This window comes from Falco naumanni, chromosome Z (genome assembly GCF_017639655.2).
Source record: "Falco naumanni isolate bFalNau1 chromosome Z, bFalNau1.pat, whole genome shotgun sequence".
Classification (NCBI taxonomy): Eukaryota; Metazoa; Chordata; class Aves; order Falconiformes; family Falconidae; genus Falco; species Falco naumanni.
Genome location: NC_054080.1, coordinates 81916319 through 81938824, shown reverse-complemented (window position 1 = coordinate 81938824; position 22506 = coordinate 81916319). Strand labels below are relative to the sequence as shown.

The 22506-nt window shown below is 50.4% G+C and overlaps 1 protein-coding gene across 2 annotated transcripts; it reads left to right on the top strand.

Annotated features, from left to right (window-relative positions):
- Window positions 1–1043: 1043 nt before the first annotated feature.
- Window positions 1044–22049, top strand: PSTPIP2 (proline-serine-threonine phosphatase interacting protein 2). Of its 2 annotated transcripts, none has more exons than XM_040580468.1 (15): window positions 1044–1118; window positions 9013–9113; window positions 11292–11369; window positions 12361–12395; window positions 13936–14042; window positions 14752–14814; window positions 15276–15374; window positions 15576–15621; window positions 16013–16092; window positions 17616–17714; window positions 18238–18334; window positions 18642–18723; window positions 19815–19849; window positions 20348–20405; window positions 20603–22049. In XM_040580468.1, exons 1-14 carry the CDS (start codon window positions 1086–1088, stop codon window positions 20395–20397), a joined length of 1005 nt encoding a protein of 334 aa, XP_040436402.1. In that variant the 5' UTR covers window positions 1044–1085; the 3' UTR covers window positions 20398–20405; window positions 20603–22049. The 2 variants fall into 2 exon arrangements, with proteins under 2 accessions (XP_040436402.1, XP_040436401.1); XM_040580467.1 differs by having other exon boundaries at window positions 20342–20405.
- The last annotated feature ends 457 nt before the right edge of the window (window positions 22050–22506 follow it).

Here is a 22506-nt window from a genome sequence, read left to right as displayed (position 1 = left end):
TTACATTACCAGACTGCTTTAGTTGTCCCTGCGTTAAAGCAGAGACAGCAGGTTCGGGCTGATTCAGGCTTTCCAGCACACAGTGTCCTGTCTCATCTGCGTTCGTCTTTCTGAAGAACCGCTTGGTGGTCGCTCGCCTGGTGTCTCGCCTCAGGCAGTGGCCCCAGCTCTGGGCCCCCAACGGAAGAAGGACATGAACCTGTTGGAGTGAGTCCAGAAGAAACCATGGAGATGATGAGAGGCTGGAGCACCTCTGCTGGGAGAGGCTGGGAGCTGGGGTGGCCCAGCCTGGAGAAGAGGAGGCTCCGGGGAGACCTTATAGCGCCTTCCAGTGCCTAAAGGGGCCGACAGGGAAGCTGGAGAGGGGCTTTGTACCAGGGCCTGTAGCGAGGGGACAAGGGGGAAAGGCTTTGCACTGAGAGAGGGGAGATCTAGATCAGCTGTAAGGAAGAAATTGTTCCCCGTGAGGGTGGGAGGCGCCGGCAGAGGCTGCCCAGAGCAGCTGTGGGTGCCCCGTCCCCGGCAGTGCCCACGGCCAGGCTGGGGCTGGGACCCACCTGGGCTGGGGGGAGGTGGCCCTGCCCGGGGCAGGGGGTGGGACTGGGTGGGCTTTGAAGGTCCCCTCCAACCCAAACCGCTCCACGGTTCAGCGGTTCTATGAAACTGGCGACGAGAACAGCACGTGGAAACTTCCCAAATACTCCAGCAGCCCCTGGCTGAGGAGGCAGGAAGGGTGCTGCAGGTCGCACGTGCTGCTGGCAGCCCCGATGCTCCTGTTTCACCCTCTGCTCCCCGTTTCCATCATGAAACCGTGTGGGTGAATCAAGTCTGGCCGTCACTCGTGGGTTTCTCCCCGTGGCACGCCGATGCCGCGCAGCATCCCCACCGCTCTCGCCCATCCGCAGCAGCGCGCCCCAGGGCTCCCCCATCCACCGGGAGCCACGAGTTTGGTGGATGTAACCGTATGGTTTGGGACGGGGGGGATGGGGTTGGGTGGTGACACCGTGTCGTGGGGAGGGGCCAGCCTGGTGGGGCGGGCCGTGGTGGCACCGGGAGCAGCAGAGCGAGGTGGTGGCAGCAGCAGCATGCGGGAAGCACGGTTCAGGGACCACTTCTGGGTAAGTGGGGGCACAGTGGGACTGGGGGTAGCGGGTGGGAGCCAGCTGGAACCGTGGGGGTCACAGCTGGCTTGGGGGCGGTCACCCCTCTCTGGTCAGGGTCATCTCCAAAGCCACCTCTGTGGTCCGTGGTCCTCGGTGGCTCCGAGTATCCCCAGGTAGGCACTGCCCATCCGTGTGTGCCCTGAGAGCTGTGGCTTTGCCACCTGTCCCATGCAGCCAAAATACACCTCAACGAGCTGCTGCTGCCACGCTGGAGGAGGTTGGTGCTGGGCTGAGGGTTTGATGATATTAATTGGCCGCTGGTGAACTACTTGGAGACACCATAGCCAAAAACGGTTCTTCGATGGTGAGCTAATCCTGGACTAGGAGCGAATCCTTGGTGTGCTGCTGCTGAGCTGCCGAGGAAAAGCCACAGCTCGGGGAAGCCGGTATTTACTATTTGGGTCCGAACTGTGCTTTTGGGAATGGAGAAGTGCTGAGCCACCACTTATCTGCTGCAGAACTTCAGCGCTGTGGCTGCTCAGTTCCTCCTGGTGTGCGGGCCTTTTTCCAGGTACTAGCAGCCAGAAAATAAATTACAACATTTTGGCTTTGGGGTCTGAAAACCCCCGTCTGTGAGTGGTGCTCAGGGTTTCCCAGGTGACGCCTGGGAAGCAGCTCCCATTTTGCAGGATGGGGGAAAGGCGTGTGTGTCCCAGGAGCAGCGGGTGCCGGCTTTGGGGCTCCCGTGTGTGGTGCAATGAGAGGGGTAAGCGCAGAGCCACGGGCTCTTCCAGCATCATTCATGCGTTATCTGGCATCGCGCCGTCAGATGTGTAAATGCCACATAGGTATCAAACCTGGCTTGGAAAAGAAAGCCAGCTTTGCATCTGGCAACAATTTTTCAGCTGTTTGTTGCCAAGAAGTTTCCACGGTGCTCTTTTTGCTTTGCAAATGTGCAGGAAGAGAGGGATCCAAGGGTGGTAGCAGCATCCCCTGGGCTGGCGGGGGAGCGTAACTGTGATGCCAGGGGAGCTGAGCAGATGCGGTTTGTTGTGTTTCAGTGGTGTGTTGCATTGAAGAAGAGGTCCTTGCTGTGGGGCTGGCTTCACTTAGCACTGCCTGGTTTGTTCCTCTCCCGCTGTGCCGTGGTGCTTTTTGATGGAGGATCTTGGAGGAGGGTGCAGGGAAGATACTGGGGCAGGAGAAGCCCCAAGCTGACAAGGAGCTGAGGCATTGCATGGGGTGCTCCCTCCTTCTTGACCCCCCATATTGCAAATACAACCATTTACAATAATCCCCAGTTCTTGCTGAGCCTAAAACTATTGGTGCTCCCAGGGGATTTGCTTGGCTTTTTCCTGTCCCAAGCCTGTGTGCTTCAAACCCCCCCTGACTTAAGAAACACGTCCAGGGCAGGCAGCTGGGGCGGAGAGGAACGTGATGGATGTGAGTCAGTGGAGAGATGGAGACTCTGCTGCAGTTGTTTGGCCCATGGAAAAGGCAGGTACCACGCCAAGCAGTCAGTCTCCTCACCATGTACTGGTGACTGTGCATCAGCTGTGTGGACTGGAGGGGTGGGGGTTGGGGACCACAGATGGGCAGAAAAAAGCAGATTTAGAGGAGGTGTGGAGAGCTGCTCATATGGCTTCAGTTTGCTGTTAAGTGCTGTGAGAGAGTGCAAACTTCCTCCTGCAATTTTTCATCTTAAATTACTCTACTTAAGCCAAAAAGGGAAGAACCCTTCCCTGCTGAAGCAAACAATTCACAGAGGTCAGGACAGCCCAATGGCAAAGGGGGGATTTTGGCAGGACCCCAGAGGAAGTATGCTCCAATTGGTGGGATAAAATCTAAAAAACTAACCACCTCCCCCAAAGCTGACCTGTTTTTGGTATTGCACCTTCCAGCTTTGACATGCAGCTGGTCACAAATGGTGACCACCAAATTTCTTTGTGGGAACAAGCTGCAGCCCCATGGGATGGTGGGGCTGTACCTCAAGCCTCATCTGGGGACTGATTTAGCCTCAAACCCGAATAGTTCTGGTTTCTTTGGTGGGGGTTATATATCTGTCTTTTTCTGTGCTGGAACCTGGTCCCTGATGAAGTTCATGGTGTGATGCTCGTGATGCACTGCATCAGGGACGCACACCGTGACTTCGCTCTCTGCATTTGAGTTTGCTCATGCTTTTAGGTTTTGGCCAAGGATGATAAATTTCTTAAATAAAGGGGTTTGCTCTTTTGCATTCTACTTCAGCTCCTGCTCACCCAGGGGCCAAAGTCCAGAGATGCCTGCAGCTTCGTGCATTGGCCCTGAATGCCCCCACTAGCATGACGCTCCCTTCTGCAGCTTGCGCTGCCTGCAGCTGCCTGCAAAAGAGCTGTGCAAAAATAAAATACAGCAAAGATTGTGTTTGTTTCATCTGGCCCTGGCTATAGCAATTGTCACAAGTATAGGCAAGTGTGAGGTTTTGTTTTCATTTGTTTTTGCAACCTGCTGTTGCTCTTTCACTATACAAGGCCTCTTTTTTCACAGTACTCATTTTTTTGGTACATGCCTGGTTCTCCCCAAGCCTGTTCTTGCAGAGTAACCCAACGGCAAAGCTTTGGGTGTCATGAGAGCACTTTGGTCCTGTAAAACTATGTGGGAAAAATAGAAATTATGATAATGCTAAAAACCACTTTAAGTCTGATCTATTCGTTAGGAGCTTGCAACTTGGAGACTGGATTTTCAGTCATTTTGCTTTTAATGAGACAAACCCAATGCTCTGCTCCCTGCAGTGTATTGCAGGGTGCATTAAAAAGAAGCATTTGGTAAAGCATTAAAAATCCAAGCAAATAATGCTGAAGACGGAGACCTGCTGACTCTCAATGAGCTTGGCCTGCTCAAGCGATTTTTGAAAATCAGACTTTGGTTTCTCAGTCTTTCAGGCACTCTCAAATATTTCTTTACCATGCCAAGGAAAAGCAATGCTGCTAAAACAATCCATGGCTCAGGCAAGACTTGCAGTAAAAACTGCACTGGCATGTTCAGTTTCTAACAAAGCATGTTGCAAAGTGTCTGAAAACAATTATTTCCTCCCCCTCAGTGCATAGGAAAGAGGTGCTGCATCTCTTGTTGCAGTGGCACAAACGAAGTGTGGGGAAAAGGAGCAAGGGAGAGCTGGTGTCTGCAAAGGAACCGGCGATTCCCCCGCTCTGCTGTGGGTTACGGATGCTATTTTGTCAGTGCTGTGCCTGGCTGTACTTCTTTATCGCCATGATTTTTTTAAACCTCATGTAGCTGGCTGGGGATAAACTCCTCCTCCCTGCATCCCCGCTGTCAGGGGATGGTGGGGGCTGCCAGCCTTGGGCTCCTGGGTTCATTCCCCTGCTGCTGACTCACGATGTGACGCTGGCCAGGGCTATTTCACTTCCTTTTACCCCTGCTTGTTCTTCTCTAAACAGGGACTAGCGTGGTGGAGTTTGTTGGCAATGTTATGAAATCCTCAGATTGTCATTCGAAAGGAACAAGGTGGGGTTTGTGGGAATCGATCATTGCATTGAGGTGGGGTGATCCGTGGCTTTCTGTGTTTCCAAGAGGAGCAGGGTAGGTGTGTTGATGCAGGGGAAGGAGACATCAAATGGAAAATTATTAATCAGAAAGCTGCTTTTTGCAGGATGCTGCTTTCAAGTGAGCGGATTTGCAGTGAGTCCTTTTCCTCCCTGCAATGAGTTGTGTCTGCCCTGTTGTACCCACCTGGTTATGGGATGGGGAGGAACTGCAGCCTCTTGTAGCATCTCCTGCTCTCCTCCCTCTGCTCCCTGCAGGTACCAGCGGAAGCATTTTTCTTGGTCTCAGCAACCTCTGCAGGACCCAGAGTGATTCTCAGGCTGTACTACCTGTGAGCAAGAATAGCACAGCCATTTACTGTTGCACAGTGTTTCTGAGTACTCAGTCATCCAGCTTCTGCTGTGTTTCTCTACGCAGATAACAAGGCTGAGGAGAGATGCTAAGAGCTCTGCATCAATAAAGATCATTCAAGCAACGGTCCATGAGCAGTGTGCTGCCCCAAACCTTCCAGTTTTGGGAAGGTTGGAACAGACTGCCGGAGGGCAGGAGGCTCTGCAGGGGGGTCTGGGCAGGCTGGAGCGATGGGCCCAGGCCAGTTGTGTGAGGGTCAACCAGGCTCAGTGCCGGGCCCTGCCCGTGGGTCACACCAGCCCCCCGCAGCGCTGCGGGCTGGGGCAGGGGCTGGGAACTGCCTGGGGGAAAGGGCCTGGGGGGGCTGGTCGGCAGCCGGCTGGGCATGAGCCCCCCGTGTGCCCAGGTGGCCCAGGAGGCCAGCAGCACCCTGGCTGGTGCCAGCAGTGCTGTGGCCAGCGGGAGCAGGGCAGTGCCCGTCCCCCTGCCCTCGGCACTGGGGAGGCCGCCCCTGGAATGGCGCGGTGGGCTCTGGGCCCCTCGCTCCCAGACAGAGCCTGAGGGGCTGGAGCGTGTCCAGAGCCGGGCAGGGGGCTGGGGAAGGGGCTGGGGCACAAGTGCTGTGGGGAGCGGCTGGGGGAGCTGGGGGGTCAGCCTGGAGAGGGGGGGCTGAGGGGAGACCTTCTGGCTCCCTGCAACCCCCTGAGAGGGGCTGGAGCCAGGGGGGTCGGGCTCTTCTCCCAGGGAACAGGCGACAGGACGAGAGGGAACGGCCTCACCTTGTGCCGGGGGAGGGTTGGGCTGGGAATGAGGGAAAATCCCCTCACGGAAAGGGTGGCCGAGGCTGGCACAGGCTGCCCGGGGGGCTGGCGGCACCCGCCCTGGGGGGATTTATAACACCTGTAGGTGTGGCGCTGGGGGCCATGGTTAGTGGTGGCCTTGGCAGCGCTGGGTTAACAGCTAGACTCTATAATCTTACAGGTCTTTTCCAATCTGGATTATTCTATGATTCTCCTACGTCATTGCCTTCATAGGGTGTGCGCCTGGAGGATTTTTTTCATGTAAAGTGCGATAGGAGAGAGAAACGTCAAGCTCAGCAGCTTGCCTTTTAGCTGTGACTCACACACGGCCATAACATGACTTCAGACCCCCACTAGAGCATTTTAACCTGTCTTTTGGCTCACAGTGTAAACAAAATCCAAAACATCACAACAAGCACACAAATTCCTTTTCCTCCTCAAGTCCATTGGGAGGATGGCACAAACCCAGGCAGCAGACTGGGACGGAAAGGCATGTCCTGCTGAGCCCTGCAGGCTCGGGAAACATCAGCTGCTGCTTTGTCACCTTGAAATCATCTGTTTGTAGTTTCCATGGGCTGTGCTCTAAATAGCATGTGGGCTCAGAGCTCTGCCCAGTGGGGAGGACCAGGACAGCCACATGCTGCAGGGGTGGGAGGGGGGACAGTCATCCTCCTGCGCCCCTCTGGTCAGGGAGGGCTTGTGCTCCCCATCCTTCATAACTGTCTTTGGCTGACTTTGTTGTCTTTAAATCTCATTTTTTGTGCCCATGGTTCCGTGCTTACCATGTTGCCCTTCTTTCATTGCTCCCTGCCTTTGGGACATCCCACAGGCAGTTGTGCTGGTTCTTTTTGTTCTTTCTGTGTCAACACCTGCCCAGAAGGGTGCTGCAGAGGTTGGTTTCATGGCACACAAACCTGTCCAGTTACTTCTGGGCCAGGAGCTCCTCCTGCCTGGAAGCAGCTCTTTTGGAAACCTCCTTCACCTGCTGCCTCCCCTGTTTCATGTAACACCTTGCACTGTCAGGTCTGGTCCAGCCTTGGGCACTTAGGAAATACGTACGTGCTGGAATTAAATCCTTCTACTGGAGGAGGAAAAGTGACAAGATAGCTTAGTGCACATTTTTGATGGATGCTCCCAATTTTTCCCCTGACTTTTCTACCTGGTGCAGTGAGCCCACGTGTGCCAGATGGCAGAGCAGGATGCGGGAGCCTTCAGGTGCCCCCAACATGCAGCGATGTGGGTCTGACCGCTCCGTCCTGCCTGGGCTTGCAGCGACCTACAGTTGTTCTCTGCATCCATTTTATTTCCTTTGAAACTGGGGGTATGAAGTCAAGTTAGGATGTTCCTGTATTTTGCAACTACCATGAAAACTGACTTCAGTGCAAGCGTGTTTCCTTTTTCACAGATTAGCAAAGATGTGACGCAAACTGAGAACTGGTTGTGGGTTTATCAGTAAGAAACCCATTTTGGAGGGACCCTTGTGCTTTGTAAGGAAACAGAAATGGTTTTGGTTTCCGCTTAGGCCCTGCTCCACAGTCCTCTCTTCTTGCGCATGCCATGGATGGAGCAAAGCTGATCTGGGATACCAGCGATTTCCTGCAGGTCCCGCTCCACCACATGTTCCCTTCACTTCTTGCTTTCTGGCCACTGACATCCAAGTCCTTGACTCCTTAGGGAAATCCACATCATTAAATCCTTCATTTAATGCAAATACCAGCCCTATTACTCCTCATTTCTTGCAGCAGGTATGAACTCCTGAGAAATCCCCACTTCTGCTGCCCACGCTGTCACACCAGTTCTCTGTGTACTCTCATTCTGGCTTCAGACTATTCCATAAATATCTCTGTCCTGCCATTATTCCTCTTCAAGCTTCTTAATAACTGTTTGTGGCTTTTGATTCCTTTCCCTGAGTTTCATATCTTCTCCTACCAGTGCTTCCTTTCTACAGCCTCCTTCCCTTTACTTTTTGCTCCCAAATGTGCTATTCTGTGCAACACTGACTCTTAGCAGAAGACAACAGGTAGCATCTTCTGCTCAGCTCCCTGTACCTGCCTCAGGCTTCTTCCAGAGGAGAGCTCATGGTCAGAGCATCTCTGTGTATTATCACAGCATGTAGGAGCCCTGCTCTTGATCCAGGTCTCCAGGGTGGTAAATCCTCAACAGTCATAAGGCAAAAATCTATTTTTTGTCCTAAGGTGCTTCCAGGCATGAGCATGAGGAGAGAATGGGGTACAGTGAGTCAACCTTTGTCCTAGGCCACCTACATCATTGCTGCATGTATCTTTTTTTTTTTTTTTTTTTTTTTTTTTTTTTAATAACCATCAGTGCAACATATGTTTTTAAGAAGTAATTTGAAGGAAAGCAGTGATCCTTCAGAAGCCTATGGGAAGTATGAGTAACACTGTGGGTCTGAAAGCCTTGGGCTGGAAGATGGGACTTGACCTCGTGAGCGGTGGAGGCAGGACATCTCCATGGCTGTGATGTTTTGTTGGAGAGAAGAAGCTAGCTCTGTGTGATGTGCTGGAGAGCACAGAGCAGTGGTGGGGGAGGGCCTGCTAGGGAAATGACCTTTGCAGTGGTGTTTTGAATTGATATGTGGGGCAGCATTGCCTTTTGCAAGGCCAAAGAGCAGGCTGTTGCAGCAGTGGTCATTGGGTCTACCCATACATTAGTGTCAGGGCAGCAAGAGAAGCCCATAGTCCAGTGATCCTGTGCAGAAAGACCTGGTAAATTCACCTCCAGCCCAGATGTAGGCTCCTACGTCCAGATGTGAGGGTGATGCCCAGAACAGTGCAAGTCAACGTTAACCAAGATCTATCTCCATGTCTGCTGAAAATGTGAGGAGCAGTAGTAAGACGGGCTATATCTAGAGTTTTGGAGGGTTTTTAATGTTTGATTCCATTAAATCAAGGCTGACAGCTAAGCTTCTAGGAGGAGAGGCTATGTGCTGTGGGGCCAGGTGTGCTTAGACCAGGGGGAAGCAACAGGATGTGATAGGACTGAGCATTTTTGTTTTCTGGAAGTCTTGGAAGTGCCTTGTCCCAGATTGCCACCACTGTTCTCACTCTGGAGCTCTGCCTGCCCCTAAAAGAAAAAGATGGTATTTCATACGGAAGCACTTGCACACTTGTTCCCACTTGTGCAAATGCCGCTGGAGGTGGCAGTGGCTGTGCACTGCACTGATGAGGATGTGACTCCTGTTCTTGTGTTTTCAGAGTACAGATCTGACCAGCACAGTTGGCTATGACAGCATCATTCAACATCTTAATGATGGCAGGAAGAACTGCAAGGAGTTTGAAGACTTTCTGAAGGAAAGGTATGGAGCTGCCTCTGAAAACGAGTTGGGTTGAACCTGGGAAGTGAAGCGGTGTCACTGCTTTACTCCTTGTATTCCCAGTTTGGTTTCTGTTGCATTTAACTCTCCACTATGTTAAAACACATTTGATTTTTGACTGATGAGGAACTTGTGTTTTCTTACACTGTCCTTTCCTTGCACAGCTGGTGCTGTGGTGTGAAGTCCACGCCCAGGAATCCTCAGCTGTGAGGCAGCAATGGTGCCCAGGGCTGGATGCTCACATTTTGAACTCTCTATTAAAAAGAAGAGGAATCAAGAGCAATTTAATAATTCAGTCTTACATGTTGCCAGACATCTGTACTGATGTGTTTGCAGCTGTTGGTGGCCCGCCCAGGCCACATGTGTTCCCATGAAGTTCACCTCGCAGAAGACCAGGTGAAGACCTTGGCACAGGAGAGGCATGGCTTTGTCCTAAGTTTGTCTTTGTACGTTATGGACAGCCCACATATTTTATGTTAAAAATTAGTAACATTAGACAGTGTGTTTATTAATCAGAGGATATGACCTAAGTAGAGGTTCTGTGGCTACAAAGGCACAGCTGAGATGGTTTGGCCAGGTATTTTGACTTTACGGTTCACCTGGCTAATAATGGCTAAATATAAAGAATGTTGTAGAACAACCCTGAATTAACGTAATTTTGGTATTGAGAACTGGAGAAAACAAACCTCTGAATACAAACCTCTGGTACAAACCAGCCTGGAACAAAGTGGGATGAAGAGGAGGAGAACCTGCAGTTAAAAGTATCTAATGCATCTACATCTGTCTAGGCTGTAATCCCATGTTCCCGGAAAATTTGGGCTTTCCAGCTGCCCAAGGCACCATCCGCTGAACCCTGAGAACCCTGCTCATCCATGACAATGGAGAGTGCAAAAAGCCTCATCTGTACCCTATGCACTTTTCTGCTTAGCCGTTGAAGGAGGTGGAGGTTCCTACTGACGTGTCTAGCCAGGAGGAGATTAGAGGCTGGACCTGGGCTTGCTAGTGGCACCCGTCTCTGAACGTGGCCCACTTCTCCATGTGCAGCACGGCTGTTACATGGAGCCAGCCATGGAGAACACGCCTGTCGGATCTGATGCTTTTTTGCAAAAGGAAATAGATAGTAAAAAAAAATCAATTCATAATCTTTATTTTTCCCCCCTTTCCCTACAAGCTTTTGGAGTTTTTAAAGAGTTAAGTCAGGTGAACCACACTGCCAAACTCTAGAAATCAGCATCTACATCTGCATTTGAGATACAAGCACTTTAGGAGGCGATTTATTTTATCCAGTAGACCTTCTAATGCAAGCCTCCACCAGCACTTGTTTCTCTCCATGACTGCAGACATGCAGCTGGGGTGGGTTGCCCAGATGGAGATACCTACATCTGATTGAGCAAGTCCAGCCCTGGTTGCCTGTACAGATTTCAAAGTGACTGCAGAAACCTGCTGGTTCTTGGAGTACAACACATAGGCTTGCTTTCCCCTGCCCCTCTTTCTTCCAGCAGGGAAGGACAATATGATCTCTCAAAGGTATTATTTATGTTATCTCACCAGATGTGGCCTCTTCTGTAGCTGTTCTCCCTAAGGACCAGAGGCAAGCAGGAGAGAGTACCTACATTTTTAAAAGTCCTGAGCCTTGGGGTGCACGTATGGTGATGTATGGTGGTGGAGAGGTCTCTGAGGTGCCTGCTCCCTCCTGCCATATTTGGTTTAAATCAGCCAGATCAGATTCAGAAGTCTTTTGTGTGGATGGGCTGACAGATGCCCATGGCTGAGATGTGGAAAACATGATTGCACAAGCCTTGTTCCCATAGGAAACTGAGCTAAAAACTATCCAGGTGACTCACCTGGCTGTATCCAGCCACCAGCTGCACTGGCCGCTTAGTCCTCCATCTCCTGCGGAGGTGGTGCTTGCACCCATCAGCCATGGGGAGATGGGGAGAACGACGCATCGGGGCCACAGACACAGCAAAACAGGGTGTTTTCAGTAGAAAGGCTGTTGGGTAACTGCAAACAACAGCCTGCCTTCAGCCACCCACCCCAGCTGGCTCACAGCAAGTCAGGAGATAGGCAGGGTGTTAAGAACAGGTCTTGGCCTCTGCTGCAAACGAGTATCAGTTTCTGAAATGAGAACTTCCTCTGATTTCTCTCTTTCCTCATTAGGGCAATTATAGAAGAAAAATATGGCAAAGAGCTCATTAACTTGTCGAAGAAGAAGCCCTGTGGGCAGACGGAACTGAAGTAAGTTCACAGTCCTCTGTGTGTTTGGTTTTTATGGGTGTCCTTACTTGGAGCAATGAAGGAGGAGCAGAAGGAAGGAGGCTGTGAGTGAGAAAACAGTGTTGAAATACGATTGGGATGCTACCAGCGGATGATCTGAAATAGGTCTTGTGAACGAATGGTGCACAGTTGGGTTGTACTTTGCCAATAATCAAGCTAGACTCCACCAAGTTCCTACCAGCCATAAACTAATCAAAGCATCGGAGATGCTCAGGTGAGACGTAGACATGCAGTTCAGCAGAGGGACAAGGATCATGAGACCTTGGGTTTACTTCTGACTGTTTTTGTGGCCAGAGGAAAGTACCAGTACTTCCTTGACTCAAACCATTACAATCTTCAAAGCTCAGCGTGTCACCGCCCCCCAGGTTGGTGGTTGGCCACTGTGGTCGGCTCCACGACTGGGTCTCCATTACCTTGGCACCTTCTACTTCCTGCTGTGTTTCTGTAATTTATACGTGCCCGGTCTGATATCCTCTGATCATTTATTTACAGTTTTATGCTGTATATATACATATATATATATATATATTTAGTGTGTATATATATATATATACATATACATAAAAATGTATTATATTTTATATCACATAAAATGATTCTGAAATCTTTATTGTACAATATGAACAGGGAGAAAAGTTCCCTATATTTCCAGCCACTGGCCAATGCACCACATAGAAGGTGTCCGTATGACTGAGATGATAATTTTAGGAGGTCACCTGAAACATTTGCCATGAAACTCAGAATTTTGAATAGCATCCAACATTTAGAAAGATGTAAAGTAGATGTACACCAAGCTGCGTTACACTTGCTGGGAGGAAAAAAGCTGGAGGTATAAGGAGGGTAAATAAACCTGCTTTGAGCTGCTTTGGCTGGCGTCGAGTGAGGGATTTGCTATCTGGTTTGCGCCTGACCATGCTTTGCCACTCTTTAATGGTCTGCCCGTGTTTTTCAGCACACTGAAGAGATCTCTGGATGTTTTCAAGCAACGTAAGTAATTCTTTGTGTTTGTCAGGACACTTGGCAGAGCCAAAGCCTGCAGACAGTGGAAGAAAATAGCAGAGAAACCTCTAAACCTGTGCGATGCTGGGTCAGGAGTAGGTTGTCCTGCTGGCCCAGCTCATCCCAGTGTGTAGGGCTTGGGACCAAGGGCTCCAGGGCATGGGTGGGAGAGGGGACCCACAGGGAGCCCTTTTGGGGGTCGTGCTGGAGTTGTACATCAGAAGCTGTGCATGGGAAGCTCATCTGTTGGCCTGGCTTGCATTGCCCTCTTCATGCACATACGTGGTAATTCACACCTCGAATGGCGTGGTGGGCTCTGGGCCCCTCGCTCCCAGACAGAGCCTGAGGGGCTGGAGCGTGTCCAGAGCCGGGCAGGGGGCTGGGGAAGGGGCTGGGGCACAAGTGCTGTGGGGAGCGGCTGGGGGAGCTGGGGGGTCAGCCTGGAGAGGGGGGGCTGAGGGGAGACCTTCTGGCTCCCTGCAACCCCCTGAGAGGGGCTGGAGCCAGGGGGGTCGGGCTCTTCTCCCAGGGAACAGGCGACAGGACGAGAGGGAACGGCCTCACCTTGTGCTGGGGGAGGGTTCGGCTGGGAATGAGGGAAAATCCCCTCACGGAAAGGGTGGCCGAGGCTGGCACAGGCTGCCCGGGGGGCTGGCGGCACCCGCCCTGGGGGGATTTATAACACCTCTAGGTGTGGCGCTGGGGGCCATGGTTAGCGGTGGCCTTGGCAGTGCGGGTTAGCGGTTGGACTTGGTGATATTAAAGGTCTTTTCCAACCTCAATGAATCTGTGAATCTAATCCGAGCATCTAAAAGATGATGCTTTGGCCACTTTACATGGTCCCTTCATTGCCCTGTGTCACAGCCTGCCAGGGTCCGGGCAGCCAGCACCTGCACGTCGAGGGCCAGCACTCTGCTACCCTGGTCACATCCGTGCTCTGCCTGGCCAGGTCTGCCTGCTGCTCCGTCCGCCCCACAGCACACCTCCCCAGCGAGGCTCTGCCCTCACAGCAGCCGCCTATTAATAGCTGTGGGTCTGAAACAGCTCTGGAGGTTGAATCATGAGCTACAGTTCAGTTTAGCTCCCTTGATGAGCTCGCTGGTGTGGTGCTGCACAGCATGACCACTCGTCTTCAGCAGGATGAGCCTGAGATTTTTTTTAGCATTACTTTTTCTGTGCCTTAAATTGGTTGCCTGCTAGCCTGGGGCAACGCTGCCTCCAGGCAGCTGCTTCAGGGTACAATGTGTTGAAACATGCCTGAATTCATCTGGATGAGGGGTAGATGTGACTGTGCTTGTTTGAATAACTTGTCTTGATATGAGTTCTCTTAAACTGAAGTGTAAGACTGATGCTTACATAGGCAAGTGCCACTTGGAGTCTTCTTCAAAAGCGCTGCTGCTATGTTTCTGCAGGAGGATGTGTGATGTGGGGTTAGCTCAGTGTGAGCTACAACAGCTGACTTGAGCAGCAGTCTTTTTAAGAATATATATCTATATCTGTATCTATTATGATTTTTATTTCTTTGAAGAGATAGACAATGTGGGACAAGGTCACATCCAGTTGGCTCAAACCCTTCGGGAAGAAGCAAAGAAAATGGAGGAGTTCAGAGAAAAGCAAAAACTGCATCGGAAGAAGGTCAGGTGCCGTGGGAGCACATGCTTTTGTCCCAGAGTGTTGATCCTGCCCTGGTGACGGGCTGCTCCCGGCTGGTGTCTCCCACTGTGCCCCAGCCCCCACCATGCCCCTGGTGCCTGCTACTGCTGGGAAGTCCTGAGCTCCTCCCTACGTGTTGCAACCATGTTGGTGAACAGTGCAGCAACCTCTGACTTCCTTCTTTTCACTGCCACATCTCCTTTGGGTGTTTTTTGGGGCCAGCTATATCAGGGGCTCAGCTCCAGGGACTGCAGCTTCAACCAGGAATGTTTTTAAAGCATATATACATAGTTCTGTATGACCTCCATAGGGTCTGCTAAAATTGGCAAACCTTTTAATTTCTTCTGGTTTGAGATTCTTGGAATGTCTGGAAAATTAAGGAAAACTACTAGAACCAGGGACTGGTTTGGACCTAGCAGAGGGGAGTGGGCTTCCCAATTTTTCCAGACCCTATGGAGATGATACAGTACCATATATTGTGAAGATCTCATTTGTAGAGCTCCTTTGCATATGTGAGTGGAGGCATAGATTGAAGAATAAAAAATGGGTTTTGTGAAGACACTCTGGGTGGATGAAGGTCCTTAAATCCATCCCAGTCTGGTCCATGCCTCTTCCTTTCCTAAGCCAAGCAGTCCGTCCTGGAGCTTTGATGGTCAATGATGTGCTGACTCTGGGTCTGTTGTCTTCACAGATCGAGCTGATAATGGAGGCGATACACAAAAACAGGAATTTGCAGTACAAGAAAACCATGGAGGTAAAGCGAACGTGCTGCTGTTTCTTGCCATATGGGTTAATGGTGCTAACAGACACGCACAGCGCTGGGGCAGGCTTAGGCACGAGGGTCTTCCTTCTCTGCTGCAACTCGCGGTGCCGTGTCTGCATAAGCGGTGTGCAGGGTGTGCTCAGAAAAACTGAAGAGTACCCCAGGGACTTGGCTGGTGGTAGCTTTGCAGGGTTGAGTATGAGTGATTTAGATGTCACGGACTCAATTGCCCTGAGCTTTTCATCACAAACAAAGAGCAGCTTGTCTTGTGAGGTTGTCTTTGCCCAAGCAGTAGGGCACCTGGGACCTTAAGTGCTGTCCCCTGCTGGGCTGGCAGCCTGCCCCCACCTCTTGGCTCGTAGGCTGTGCTTTCCTCCAGAGCCTCCTGCGGGAGCTGTATTTGCGTCTCATTGCTTGCTGACGCGCTCCTGCCCCTTTGGTGGCTCCCCTAGGCCAAGCGGCTCTACGAGCAGCGCTGCAGGGATAAGGACGAGGCGGAACAGGCTGTGCATCGCAACGCAAACCTGGTGACGCAGAAGCAGCAGGAGAAGGTATGGAGAGGCGGGTGTCCATGGGGCCAGGGGAGAAAGGGGTGTCTGTTCTTGCAGCTCTCCTGCCCTGTGGCTCTTCTTCCAGCGCCAGATCTTGGGGTGAGATGGATAGGTTGGTGATGTTCCCCAGCTGGGCTGCAGTGCCATTGGTGATGCACCCAAGCTCTCCTCTACCTTTTTTCTCTCTCCCATTTTTGGCAGCTATTCCTGAAGCTGGCTCAGACAAAATCAGCTCTAGAGGACTCTGGTGAGTGTGGAAATGAAGCATTTGGAGGGTGAGGGAAGTGTTTCCCAGGACAGGGGGTTTTGAAGCTATGGCATGGCTCTTGCAGCGAGCCTAGCCCTTGGGTCAGGCACAGCTCCTCAGAAACACGTGCCCAAGATACCAGAGGTGGGCACCTGCCCTGGAGAAGCCTGCATGGCCCCAACAAGGCTGCTCCCACCATTCCCCCACGGCCAGACCCTATGCCTTGCTATGCAGCTCTGCAACCCATTGCAGTGCCCGCCCACAGCCGACCTGACACGTTACTGCTGCTTTCTCCCTGACGTCCCGGCCATTTCAGGCTTCACATATTACCTTCTAGCAAAGGGTTTTTTTAATTAATGTTAATCAGATGAAAATGTGATTTCTCTCACAGACAGAAGTTACCAGCAAAGTGTTACCACTCTGGAGAAGATCCGGGAAGAATGGCAGAAAGAGCACATCAAAGCTTGCGAGGTAAATGCCCCCAAACACCTTCAGACAGAATTGTGGTCCTCTGGATGTCCACCCCAGTGCAGATTTGCTTTCTCTGTGTTCCCCTGGCAGTGAAGCAGCAGGGTGTGTTGCAGATAACCCTGTGTGTGTTTCATGTTTGGCTTCTGGATTCTGCTATGTCCCACTACATCAAGGCTTCCACTGTTTTGTTTTATTTTTATTTTTCTTCTTAATGCCATCTACCACATCTTAAAACTGACAAAGTAGTGATATTTTTGTCCATTACCTGCTTGCACATTTGGTGTGGCTGTCATCTTGAACAGCTGTGGTCACCTCTGGATTCTTGATGATTCAAGGCCAATATGTCAGAGAGCAACAACAACACCTGGCAGACTCTGTCTGAACCTCTGAAAGTCTTTAAAAGACTTTGCAGCAGAGGCTGGTGGCCGGCTGGGGATGCGCACTGGGTGAGGCCATCTGTATGTGAGCGCTGCATGCCAGGAGCCCTTCACCTTGCATCGCACAGACCACGTGTAGCATGGGAACCCCTCCAAGCGGTTGTATCAGCCTAAAGCAGACTGTCTCATAGCAAAGTGGTCTAGCAAGGATTTCTAGCACATGCTGGGGAAGTCCAGAGCTGGTGGTGAGAGGACCACGCAGCTGCTCTGCTGCTGACCTGTGTCAGGGACTGCCGGGATCAAGGTTTTATCCCAGGTCTGCTGCAAGCTCGCAAACAACCTTCCCATTCCCAGCTGTGCCAATCCTTTCCCAAGGCACTGCTCATCAGGCCTCTATTTTACTTTTTCCTTTTGAGATGGAATTTGCTGTCTGTTCTGTGTGGCATGCATTGGTGTCTCAGTGCTAGTGTGCTTTGGTGTCCGGGGTCTCAGAAGCCTCTGTGATGGTGGGGTGTAGAATGCATAGTTTCACTTCCACCGATGGATTACGTGGAGGTTTTCCCTTTGGTGTGTTGCAAAGGTCGTAACCGGTAACAAGTGCACATGTATGCTTGGGATGGAAGGTTATCATGTGTAAAGGCATGTGAAATTGAGGTATACCAGACAGCAGATTTCAAAAGACTTGGGTTTAAACCTGCTTGGAAAAGCTCTGGGCAAGAAAAAGGGAGAAGACCAACCAATCAACGTGCTTCTGTCTTCATACATCCCCAGTGCTTTTTTATTGCTTCATACCTGTGGGAGGGAAGTGAGCTGGGACTGCAGGACCATGGGGTACCTAGGGAACATGCACTGCCTTTTGGAAGTTGCTTGGTCTCTCCAGAAGTAGCAACGTGCTGGGTGACCTGCAGACCTTCCTGAGCTTAATACTCATCTTTGAAATACTTGGTTGTGTGGAGGGATCATTTTGTCCCTGGACAAGCTGGAAGACTTGTGGTTTCCATGTTTCCTGCAGAAGGCCAAAACCACCTGCTCCTCACTGAGGACAGTTGTCTTTGTAGTGGCACCTGGGGACAAGAAGCTATCAGGATAAAAGAGATTTGCTCTTGTTTTAAAGATGTTAGGGCTATTTTGTCTGTGTCATTTCAGTTCTTTGAGACTCAGGAGTGCGAGCGGATCAACTACTTCCGCAACGCCCTCTGGCTTCATGTCAACCAGCTCTCCCAGGACTGTGTCCAGACTGATGAGGTACATCAAATGACATTCTCTGGTTTTCTGTTTGGAAAGCAAAGCCCAGTTTGCTTTCCTGTGCACTAAGCTGTGCTATGTTTGAGTTGGGCTGTGGCCTTTGATCGGCCACCAGACACCAGCATGAGTGTGCAGACAGAAGGTTTTGGTTAGAGCTCTTGCAGGTGAGGTTTCCTCTGGGGTTCCCATGGTTTTTGAGGGTAGTGAGACACTGGCACAGGCGGCCCAGAGAGGTGCCCGGTGGCCCATCCCTGGGAACATCCAAGGCCAGGCTGGACGGGCTCTGAGCAACCTGATCCAGCTGAAGGTGTCCCTGCCCATGGCAGGGGGCTGCACTGCAGGGACTTTGAAGGTCCCTTCCCACCCAAACTGTTCTGTGATTTTATGGTTCTCCTACCACTCCTACCACTGAAGCTTGTGTCTTGAGTGAGCACTGGGCTTTCACCCCTTGTATGATAAATAATTGGAAGTCTCTTGGTTTCTGTCCCGATGTACAGAAATGCTTTTTATTTCCCTTTTGCAGAAATATGAGGAAATCCGCAAGAGTTTAGAAATGTGCAGCATTGAGAAGGATATTGATTTTTTTGTAAATTTACGCAAAACTGGAAGTTTGGCTCCAGGTAAGAGCTCAGTACAATCTCATGAAGTAGTGCTGACTTCATTGTACTTCTCTCATGGGACTGCTGCTCTGTTCAGCATCAGTTTGGCTGCAAAACCCATAGATTTTGCAACAACCCTCCTTTCATTCACTGGCAGGCAGCACTACTCTGCCATGTATTGTGAGCCCCTGAAGATAATCTCCCCTTTCTGTAACTTCTAATTTCCTGATCGGGCATTTTCCCAGAGAGGGGAAAGACTTAGCAGCTGAATGGTGGTATGACAAGTTTATGGCTATAAAAGGTCTGTACTATTGTTAACTTCTCCTAGCTCCTGTTGTTTATGAAAACTACTATAATACACAGAGAAATGCAGCTCCAGTGAGAAGTCCTGTTCCCGTACCTATATCAAGGTAAGGGATGTAACATGTACACTTGCAATTGCTATAGTAAATGATGCTTTCCCCCCCTTAAAAAAAAGACAAAAAACAAGCATATTTTGTTGCTTTCAGTCTACTGGAGGCTTGACTTGGCAGTATTAGAAGAAAATACTTCCCATTCTATGTCGTCCATCACTTTTCACAACAGGACTTGTTGTGCACAGGACATATGCCAATGTGCTGCCTACTAATAAGCTGTCCAAGGACCCCCTCAAACCCAGTCAGAGGTTCTTCCTCCCCCTTTTAGGGTCATTTCTCCCATCTCATCGTTTGGATTCTTAATTCTGGAAGTGCTTGTGGTAAAAGCCTGCTCATTTTTTCTTGTAACAAGCCTATTCCAGAAGTCCTTTGCATGGAGGTGAGGGGCTGTGGTGCTTGGACAGCAGGAAAGCAAGGCAGTCTAGGGAACACTGAATTTCATGTCTTGCTTTCTTTGGGAACTATCTGAGCTCCCTTTCAGAGCATCCTCTGATACCAGACCGAAACCTTTTGAGCTTCCCTGCATGGTTCTCCGTGGGGTTTGTCCACCTGAGGAGAGATGCATCAGTTGAAAGCATGCATGGGTAGAGGGACGCAGAGCAGAGCTGAATTCACTCCCCCAGGACAGAGGCTGGTCAGGGAGGACAGGGTCAAGGATGTCTCTGCTGGGGGGAAGATGACAACTCAGGGCCAAAGACTCACGCTAAAGACGAGTGTGCCACTTTGGCTGTCACACTGGGAGAGAAGTCATGTTCAGTTAATGGTTTCCTGATGTCTCACTCTAGGCAAAGGCATGTAAAAAGGCATCCCCTGAGGCTCACTTGTAAATGTTTCCACAACTCAGTACTTTTTGGTTGCTTTTCCCTCTCCTGCACAGTATCAGCTTCAGTTCCCATGTCTGCCAAGCAGGCTGTCGATGGTGAGCCCACTGTGACATGCCTTGGTACCAGGTCTCCATAAAGCCCAGGCTGGCCAAACCTCGTGCCCTCTCACAGGTCTGGGATGGCAGCTGGGGAGCGCAGAGCCAGGGTGAGGGGAGTCCTGTAGCCACACACATCCTCAGCTCTGTGTTTCCTTCTGTGCAGGAGGGGACCTCTACCCACCCCGACCAGCGCGCCAGGTGAGTTACCTGCTTTATGGGGTTTCTGGCCCTGCAGAGGAACACTCTGGTTTTTCTCTCTTCCATCAGTTCATGAGCTTAGGTGAAGCTCCTGCTTTAAGTCCAGTCCCCACTGTAAGATGCTGGGAAGCTGGGCACTGACTTTGGAGGCAAGGTTTCAGCCAGGACAAGTTCTGATCAAAGCCCTTTGTGTGGGCATTTCTGAAGCTTAAGGATGCCCACGCTGGGGATCCCACCAGTCTCTGCAGTTTGCTTCAATAGCACGAGCTAGATCATTGCCAGTGCCATTTCAGTGACGGGACACTGCAGCAGGACTTGGCAAATTGAGGTCCTGCTTTGGCTCTTTGGCAAATAAAGTCATTTCTTTGAGCCTCATTCACCCTTTCCTTCCATCCCTTTAACACAGGTAGTCAGTGCGTGGTGTTTCTGTCCCGTGTAAAACCTTGTAATGAGCACTTCTCATGAGCAGAACTTATTTTTGTGTGCTCTGAGTTTCAGGTGAGCCTGATTATGCCACAGTTGACGGCTACAGCTTGATACATCACTAATAACCACAGTAAGTACTCACATTTGATGAAGAAAGGATTTAGTAAGAGATGCAGCTACACAGAGGAGGGACGTGGAGGAAAGAAAGGCCACCGGTTAAGGGATGGCATGTTGAGGTGACCAACTGGGAGCCGTGATCATGTCAGCCCTCCCATTGCTTGTCTGAGCTGGAGCTGTGGTTTAGATGCTGTTGATCCTGTTCTGTAGGTTCTCCATGCAGAAGATGGCCAGCGTTGCAGAGGTCGTGTTTCCAGTTATTCCAGGCCACATAGAGCTGAAGTGCTTCTCTGTTTTAAAAAAGTATTTGAGGACTCTGCTAATTATTTGTACATTCAGAAAGTGCCTGCTAAATATCTGTGCCTTTGATCAGCAAACTGCTTGGATGGATATCCCACCTTCACACTCAGGGGAAGAAAAGGAATATAAGCGGTGGACCCAGGCACAAGGGCGATACGTGTCGGAAGAAGTTTTTTGATTTGAAGTTCTAAAGTGCAGCCATGTGGGAGAGGCTGGAGCCTCCCACCCTCCAGATAACTAAGAAGTCAGATGTGTCGAGGGGAGCACTGTGTGATACCTTCGGGCACGCTGGCTTGTGTTCAGGGCAGATGTATCCCACTCAGCTTTCAGGGTACACTTTTGCCTGTCTCTAAAGTCTTTCATTAATGGTCATTAAACTTGTAATTTAGGCTTAATTTTGGTCATGCCTCTCAGGGAGCTTCCTTAGAGGAGCGCCAGCGGTTACACCAAGTGTCTGGCTTCGCTGTAGACGTGCTCCAGGCATAAGCGTTGGTACTGGGAGCTGATTTGCATCTTGCCTTGTGCAGCAATGCCCAGAGCAGCTACTTAGTAAGAGGCTACGTAGAGCTAACTAGTAATAGGCTGTGCCACTGCAAACCTGCTGGGAAGTCCTGCACCCTGCAGAGTTCTTGGGGATCTGAAGGATGTCAGTCGGCTCTTGCAACTGTCTCTCCAATGAGGGGCTTGTGTTTTTATAGATTAATGGTATAGTTTGTCATTGCTAGGCTCTGGAGATGCACATTTGATTAACTTCTGGGAATACCTAAATTTTGGACTTGTTCTGACTAAGCACCACTGGAAACAAATTTACCTACTAATGGGCTGGACCCATGAAACTCCTGTTCTGACAAGGTCTCCTCAAAATTTCTGCCTTTTTTATTTACCGTATGTACAATCATGGCTTTGATTCAGAAGCTTACATGCCTCAGGGCTGCTGGTATCTCTGAAGTCCCTGTGTGCAGTGTTGCTTAACAGCTCCTCAGTGCCTTACAACACTGGATACAAGGACACAGGACATGGGGAGCAGCACACAATTTAGCCGGCTGAACCTGCTGCCAGGTGCTTAATTTTGGAGCACCAGGAGTTGCTAGTTGTATCATGTTCTTCAAGTTGAATCTGTGTGACTTCAGTATGTGCCCAAGCCCACCGGTCCCCAGGGGATTTACTGAATTTCCTTGTGTGGAGAAGATGACTGTGAGCTTTAACATCTGTCCTGCTGCATTATAGTGAACTATGCAAAGTGCACATGTCAAGGAATCAGTTGTCCTATTTTATTTCCTAAAGACCAAGTATACAAATAATCTCCTGAAGGAGCCTGCTGTAGTCTTAGTTCCTTAAATACATATTTAAAAAATAAGTTTTGAGACTTGTGTGCTGGGTATTATTTTTTTTTTTTGAAGGTTGTCATGTTCACTTTCTGTCAGGACTGGGGCTGGTACACCTTCAGAGCAACCCAGGATGTTTGCGTGGTGAGTTCCCTCTCCTGGAAGGAAGCCAACAAGAGCTTATCCTTGCTTAGTCTTTATTTCAGTACTTGCTCAGTACCAAGACAGTTGTGGGAGACAACACCCCAAGGAAGCCTGGCATGAAAACAAGCACTTGTGATGAACTGTAAACTGCAGACCATGTAGGACTGGAAGAATATTTACAATACATTGCGTTGTTTTTTCCTTGAGATTTTTCAGCTGAGCACAATAGATGGTGTTAGGCTTTTCTGGCTGCAGAGGTCCCCAATGAGGCTGAAACTTGGCTTGCACATTCACTAAATGAACAGAAGTAATCCAACAACAGGGATGCCAGTTATGAAAATACAC